The sequence below is a fragment of the Papilio polytes genome, unplaced genomic scaffold, assembly GCF_000836215.1.
Source record: "Papilio polytes unplaced genomic scaffold, Ppol_1.0 DF821644.1, whole genome shotgun sequence".
Taxonomy (NCBI): Eukaryota; Metazoa; Arthropoda; class Insecta; order Lepidoptera; family Papilionidae; genus Papilio; species Papilio polytes.
This window is the reverse complement of record NW_013527560.1, coordinates 128982-137464: the sequence shown is the minus strand read 5'-3', so window position 1 is coordinate 137464 and position 8483 is coordinate 128982. Positions and strand designations below refer to the sequence as shown.

General features: G+C 34.0%; 1 protein-coding gene across 3 annotated transcripts in view; it reads left to right on the top strand.

The window, feature by feature from the left end:
- The first annotated feature begins 592 nt into the window (after positions 1–592).
- The window catches only part of LOC106108329 (sensory neuron membrane protein 2-like), a 46215-nt gene continuing 38324 nt past the window's right edge, over positions 593–8483 (top strand). For all 3 annotated transcript variants that reach the window (XM_013289463.1, XM_013289464.1, XM_013289462.1), the window contains exons 1-3: positions 593–777; positions 2092–2249; positions 3631–3772. In XM_013289463.1, the coding sequence (XP_013144917.1) occupies positions 661–777; positions 2092–2249; positions 3631–3772 (417 nt within the window). In that variant the 5' untranslated portion in view covers positions 593–660. The remainder of the gene's footprint in view (positions 778–2091; positions 2250–3630; positions 3773–8483) is intronic.

The window sequence follows — 8483 nt, the reverse complement described above, 5'->3', positions numbered from 1 at the left end:
TCGATCCATCCATCTAAATTTTAGCAATTATAATATCACTAATTAGTTATTTATAATTAACAAATAAATAGCAATAAATGAAGTGGATTTTACGTTACATTCTAATTAAGTGAAATGGCAATAAATCATTGTTTTGTTCATCACGTCATCTAATAGTGCAAAATTAATAATACTGACCACTTCCCCTCCATCAAATAAGGTGCTATATGAATATAGGTGTACAGACGGTTGGGGCGCGAATGTCCCCTCACAGTGGAAGGGTGGAGACTACGGTCCGTTAGACGACTTTGGTGCAAAACACATGACATTGAATATTAATCTTTAATATTTCTTCATTATAAAACCTTCAAATTTTAGCTTTTTTGCCATAGTATCCTGGTACATTTTTGTTTTTTTAAATGTTAATAGGTAATAATTTTCTTCTAAGAATTAGTATGGACACTACTTACCTACTTCTTTTTATATTTCGTCGTAGGTATTACTACCAATTACAAATTCAAAATGATTGTATAACTGCATATCCGACGTGTAACCCTAATTAATCAATAATTTTATCAAAGGACGGTACACAATACAATTATCGCGTCTTAATCGTTCTTTATACATGTGCTCTTATATCGTGTAAAACATTGCAATTTTTATTTTAATAAAAACGAAAAGATGTGTGGGATAATCTGTGGTGTAACAACCACAATAATAGGTGTGGTTTTGGTGGTTGTTAGTACAGTACTTACGTTTGTATTCGTACCTGGTGTGATTGAAGATTTAATCATAAATGTAAGTAGGTACAAATTACATAACCTGACAACAGCGACTCCATCCACAGCGAATTAATAAAAACGGTTTAGTAGCCTATGCATTCTCCCAATATGCTCTGCATCTACGACAAGTTTCATGAAGAAATATGTTGCATTAAAAATATTAGTATACGTCCATAGATTAGTTAGTATTAAGGTTACCTTTTCTGGCATATTCTACATACAAAAATATTAAAGAGTTAAATTCTTTCAACGACTCATAACAATTTTAACTATATGTTATATGGTTTATGTATTTTTTAAATCGCATACGCTTGTGACTTAGTATCCTGCTAGCTACCCTATTCAGCCTAGACCCCTCACGTACACTAGGCGTCCGAAACACGAGTGACACGTGCATAGCCCTATCACATATCAGCAGTATTAAATTGACAAGCACAGTGATTGGACAAAGGTACTGTCTGCCGAATAACTCTTCACGTTCCCAGCCGACTCGAATGCGCAAATTAAATTTTCATTATACAGCATCCGAATATTTGATTTAGTAACATTCATAGAGGGGAGGTTACCTTTGGTTCATCAAATCAAATTAGCTATTCCAATATACGATTTAGGTTCAAAGCATCGAAATATGCAAGGATTAATATCGTAGTGCGCTTTGGTATTGAGTTCGTGAGTACCCTAGGTAGTACTGAGTGTTTAGTGAAGCACAATCTTATTTAATAACTTTTATAGATATACCCTTTTGTAACTTAAAACCTAATACATGAACTATGACGATTTGATTTCAACTAATTATAAATTGTCAGGAATTCATTAAAAAGGTGTCGTAAATTTATCATTAATTTCATGTTATTGTGTTAACAATATTATCTAATAGTAGAATTTCAGTTTAATATTGAAGAAGCTGGACTTTCCTGTGTAAATATCGGGAGTTTAAGAAATGAACTGAAATCTCGAGTAGAGTGTACTTGAGAGCTCTGGCGTTGCAGTAACTTAATCCTGGCAGTCTTTGTGACGAAACAATTCCAATAATACGAAAGTCCAATAGCGAGCGCACACCGTGAAAGCCTTTATACTTGATTTATTTCAAGAATAGAATAGACTGAAAGCTTAGAGTAGCCGACCTAACTAAAAAATTGCAAAATCAACTTACTTTCACCTTACGAAAACTATTTTTCAAATTTTCATTACATTCTATATTTTCTTGTTTGATAATAGTTACATAGTAAAATCTATTTATAATAACAAATTACTAATTTTTTAAATAATTACACAGTTTTACTACGCGTCAGATTGTTTAGTTGTTAATTATTTTTTCTTATGATTTCAGGAGGTAGTCCTTTTAGATGACACCGAGCAGATGGAAAGATTTCAAGAAATACCTTTTCCTTTAAACTTCACTGTCAGATTCTTTAACATATCGAATAGAGACGAAGTTCTTGCAGGCGGAGTACCTGACTTGATAGAGGTTGGACCTTACGTATACAAGTGAGTTTATGTCAAACACGAGATGTCACCGAAAATTACGTTAGCGCAGAACATTCCCGTGTGCATCGACCTTTAACAGCTACCTTCTAGTCAAAGGCCCGTCCAAATCGGTCCACCCGTTCTAGAGATAGCGGTCCGGTTAGCTATTTTTAAAGCGCGGAATAAAAAAAAATGTATGCCCGTCCATGTCAGCTACCATCCAGTGAAAGTCCCGTCGTAATCGGCTCAGCCGCTTCGGAGATTATCCGGAACAGACAATTTTTTTTTTAAATCCGATTCTCGTTATTAGCAACGCAAATACACCATCTTCCCGAAATCTGGAAATTTTATTTTGATATTACAGACACTACAATTTTATTATAGTCGTGTATAGATAAAGTTAACCACTGGCGAAACATTTTCTTAAAACATGTTATACAATATATAAAATGTTTCTGTGAAAGCCCACGGTAAAGATGACGTGAGAGAGAAAGGAGCGACTACTAAGGTGACTGTTGATAGAAAAGCGTGCAAGTAAACATTTTAAGCCGACCCTTGATAAGTATGAACAGGGAAATGGTGAAAACTATTTGTTATTTTTATTACACTGATTTTTGTAATACTCATATCGACTTTAAGAGCGGGAATACATATGTAAGTGCCAATTCTGGCACGTGTAAGTAAAATGGACTAGTACCTGACAAGCCAGTTACTGGCGCCATGCGTAAGCATATGCCAGTAAAATGTTCACTAGATCGTAAGCCAGCTGCAGACATGTCTATAAACTTTTTTAAAATACTGTTCATTAAAGCACGAGTGAACATCTCTATACCTAAATTTAATTATAAACTAATCAATTATAAAGAAAATAGGACTAGCATACAAATTTTCAGTATTAATTATTGATCAGAAATAAACTTCAAAATAAGAACAACACAATATCATAAACACATTATAAACAGTTAACACACACAATATCAAATAACAAACCAAGGTCGGGCTCAATAAAATTCTATTAAAGCATAAATACGTAGATAATTAACCCTTTAACATGATAGTGGGGTTGTTATTAGCAAGGGAAGTTAGCTTCATCGCACAATTACCCAATGAACAGGACATTTCACTTGAGCGTTCATTATAACACCAATCTGAACATTTGACTTTCAAATTACCCGCCTCTAATAACACGACATGACACTCAATTCTTTCGGAAGTCGCAGAGATAAATATACAAATACTTAATGATTTCTTTTTATGTAGACATGATAAAATTCACAACTTAATTATGGTGACTTATGACAAAAATGAAGGAAAATGTTAGGGTTTATAAAACCTTGTAGCGGTCCGATAAGCCACGAACATGATGGTTATTTTGGCGTTCATGTTTTCATTTTGATTACAGATCGTATCAATCAAGAGTGGTGGAGAGTAAGGAGGATGACACGATCAGTTACCGTGCTCTAGAGAGACTGGAATTCGACGCTGAAAGTTCCTACCCTTACACAGAGGATGATATAGTAACAATCGTTAATGTACCTTATCATGTAAGATGTACTTTACAATTTTTTTTTAACTTTATTTTTATTAATCTTTTAAGTTATCCTAATCAATTCGATCAAGAACAAGTAAATAAAATCGCTTTTGTTTTAACGTGAATTAAAAAATATCTTATTTTCTGAGAGATAGATAGGAGGTAGATTACTCGATGTTTTACGAAAAATTTAAAAATAAACATATCCGTGGAAAATTCTAGGATTTCCAAAACATAAGTAAATTGAAATTGTGTCCTTCGTTTTTGACGAAATTAATTGTTAATCACTACATACAAAGGAACATTACAAAATAAATCGTTACATAGTAACATTTGCGGAAACAACGGACAGAACGTATTTAATACCAAACAAAATGGAACGTAAAACCAACGTCCAACTTCGCATTTCCTATTTCACTTACTGAAAGTTGTTTAAATAACAAACTTCTAACTCTAATCCTTTGCACACTTTTAGCTTTAAATTAAATACTCTACATTGAACCTTTTGTTCATGTTATAGAATACAATGTGTTATTTATAATTGCGGAACGATTTAAAATATGCATTCTGTAATAAACATGCAACAAGAATGTATGCAATAGTAGTAATTTCTATCGTTGAAATCAATTCACTTTATTTTTAATTGCTTGCCTCAACCGCGTCACTGATTTTCGAGTATTCTTCCCCAGAGTTGGTATTATTTCTGTTTGAAATTAAATTCAATTGGTGCTCGAATGCTCCAGCTCGAGCGCTGCTTAAATTCGGTTGTAAATCTCAGTGTTGTGATCATATCATATTTAATAAAACTCGTGAACGCATCCACTCGTTTATGTTAAACCTATCTATGCCTTGCTAAGGGTGGAAATTCATCCCCTCATCCCCCTACCCCCACCGCGATTGTGGCGTGTCCGAGGCCGAGACTGCAGAGTCGAGGGGGGTTTGACGTGCGTCTCTTGTTATAGCGGAAGCGGATATTAGAGGAAGTGTGAAATGCAAATAACCGATCATAATTCCACACTTGATTTGTTTATATTCAATTTGTATTAACACAGATGAACACTCTTTTTTGTTTTGTTTAGGAATTTGTTGATCACTTATATTAGTGCACTAGTGTAGTTTTCAATTTGGAAGTTCAGAAACAGTTTGATTTCTTGGAATTCCCTAACTGGTAAATTAATTTGCTTGCTATATTTATTTTTGAGGGTGGTCTAAAAATTATGGTTTAATAGTTTGAATAATTTATTACTTAAATGGAAAAATCTAAAGTAAAATTTATTCTTTATGGCCCACACGTAACTTTGAATGCGGCCCCACACACTTCTAAAGGCGCACTCACACTTGCTTAACTACCTTTGTTATTTATTTTATCTGTTTTTATTTATTTTATACTGAAGCATTGTAAATAAGTCTGTAGAAATAATATGTTTTTTTTTTCGACTATTCAATTTACTTAAGTTGAGTTTTAATTTTTTAACTTTACCGATTGTTATAAATTGCTTCGCAATCGGTAAGTGCTAGTTCCAATGTTAAAAATGCGAATAATAATTAAATTAAAGTGCTTGTTTTGTGTTTGCAAAGCGATTACTAAAAAAAAAATAAGCTTGCGCCACCAAATCGTGGATTTGTCACCCCGCTCTGTCCCTACGTGAGAATAAAAAGTTTCATCCGTTCCACCTTTTAGTCCCATCACCAATAAGGTGACAGACAGAACCGTTATGAAATACAATAAGTTCTAACCGTCCCCTCGTTGCAATAGGTGCAACAGATGAAACTTTTTATACTCAATTGTTACCACATGGGGACAGAGCGGGGTGACGACTGCGAATAACGCAAATTCGATTAGTATGCGAAATAATCATGAGTTTTCACTGCTGTAACACTAGTACAAAAATGTCATCCCTCTCTTTCCTTTCGTAACAACAGAGATAGCAATAAGTTTATATGTAGATGTTCCACCAGTGAAAACTGCGGCTTTATAAGTTACGTTTCTATAAAACATTTTCGTTATCTTCTATGTTTATCAAATAATCGCTTGACTATTGCGAAATCGTATTAATTTTAATTTATCAAATTTAATCTAATAAATGTACCTAATTTAATTAAAAAAAATCATTGGAAAATTAAATGCACTTAAATTTGATACTCATATACCTACACATACTAAGATATTATATGTAAAAATAACCACTTTCACCGGTGGACTTACTTTCGGCATTTTTATTGAAACTGCAAACTACGGTTCGTGTATGCAAACTTTAAATACCGATCGCCCAATAACTAAAGCGCTGTTTGCTTGAAGCAGTCCGTGTATTGTGGCTCTTAACAATTGTTCATTCAAGAGCAATGCTATCGGAAAGGACAATTGCAGCGCAACAATGAACGACGTGTAAACAATGATTCGCAATCGTGTGCACCAGCCTTATGAATATCAAGAGCTTGACTGATGAATATCAACTCATGCCCGAGATATTTAAAATAAATTTCAACTGTATTGTACGTAGTTCTTCCATAAAAGTAAAATTGATTTTCAATATAGTTACATCACATGATGTCAGCAATTCCCAATTCTCTATACACATAGGGTTTTCTTATCCACGTTCTGGCACTGCATTTGCACCTTGTCAAGAATGCATTTCGCTGGTAGTCTTTCTACAGATTGTTAGCTATAAGATGCCACTATATCACCGCCTAAGTTCAACTAAAATCAGCCCCTCTGGCCACGACATGCCCACCTCCATATGAGCTTCGTAATTCGTCGTCCGACATCGATCACTCGAAGTTCGACATCTATATCACACTTATATTAAAAATAATGATTTGTATTTTTGTATGAAACGAAAAATCTCAAAACCAACTGGACCAAACCCAAATCCAAAAATTCTTTTGCCATAAGAAATATAAGGTACTCGTAGTGCTTTAATTCCGTTTTAATTTGAGTAAGTCTAAGCATCATAATATAAATAGAAAAAACTTAATTTATAGTTCCGAGAGCTATTGAGATTTTTCCCAACTTGAAGGTTTAAAATTCGATCATCTCAACAAGGTATAAAAAATTATTCTATTTTGAATTTTATCGCTGAATGAGGATGATTATTCGATTATTGGATTCGCCGTATTCGATTTAACCACTTAGTTGAGGTCTACAGTGATCTGGTTTAATTCCATAATATTTTCCATTACCTCGACTTGACATATATTTAATGAGGATTTTAAAAGAGCAATTTAAATTAAATACAGCGAGAAAACTTTTCATCATATTGCGAGCGTGGTCTCACTGCTTCGTAGCTGTATTGACGTGTCACTATCCCGTGTGACCTATTTTACTTATACATACATCTATGTCAACGACGCACTGCAACATATTCGTTATAAAAGTCCAGTTTCTAGCGTATTTGCTCTCGCACTTGTTAATACTACTCTAACAATACAAGAAAAAAAATTGAATATAACATTAGGCTGCGCTAATTATTGTTAAATACAACATGATAATTATTTTAATTAAACTTGCTTGTCCTTGGTTAATGGTATGCGTTTCTATTTCTAATCCATTTATTTCAACGATGTCTGTTAATCCTGTGCAGATATGTTATAACAAACATCCGTAAAGGTAGTAAAATCATACGTACCCTTTTCATGACCGGAACATTTGCCAATTGGTAGGTCAGCTAAATTAACTCTATAAAACATAATCTCAAGAAACTTGTTATTAGTAATTTTCATACTGTTTTTTTATCAATCATCATCATCACCAGTTCACTATATGTCCCCACCGAAGGACTCAGAGCCTACCTTAAGTTAGCGTACTAGACCACAGTCAACCACGCTGACCCAGTGCGGGTTGATTGACTTCACACATATCTTTAAATTTCTTCGCCGATATGTGCAGATTACATCACGATGTTTTCCTATGAGTAAATTATTTACACATTAAATTCGAAAATCACATTAGCACATAGCGGGATTAAACCCAGGACCTGTAGATTACAAGTCAAGAGCTCAAATCCCTGAGCCACTGACGCTGTCTTACACATTTTCATCAAAGTGCATTGCTAATTACTTTTTGATAGGAATACGGTAGTGTATCGGGGTCAGCACGATCGTCCAGTTATTACATACCCACAATTGTGATTGCATTCGTCTGTAGTGGGACGCTTCCAACCACAATAGGTCGCTTCCGTTCCGCCGCAGAAAATAGATAACCCATTCGTAAACTGTAATCAACTAACCTAACATCACAAATAAGAAAAGACAATCAGCGTTGTTATGATGATGTAATATGAAATAAATTGTCATCCATTCTAGTTTTCTTTCAAAAATAGAAACAAGGATTTATTTTTAAACTGATTCGATAATGAAAACCCAAGGCCAGCTTTTACGCTTCTTAATTTTGTTGACAACATCATGTCACGAAAGACTTTATCACGCAATATTCTGAATGTAATTACTTAATCTATTTCAATTACTGGGATCTTAAGAACATGTAGTTACATGCCTTGTTACATTTACTGCTTTAATGATTGACACGATGCCGCGACAATTACTATTGTTCCATCTTTTTATGAAGAAAACTGTGATATTTATTACATAACGGAGTTAATATATGTTCATTAATTACTTTGATACACCGCTTTACCGCAAATTAAGTTGTATTTTGAAGCAAAGAAAAGCTAAGTCAAAGAGGGGGTTGCCTCAAAATGCGCGGAGTAACAGGCACCGCCTTTTAA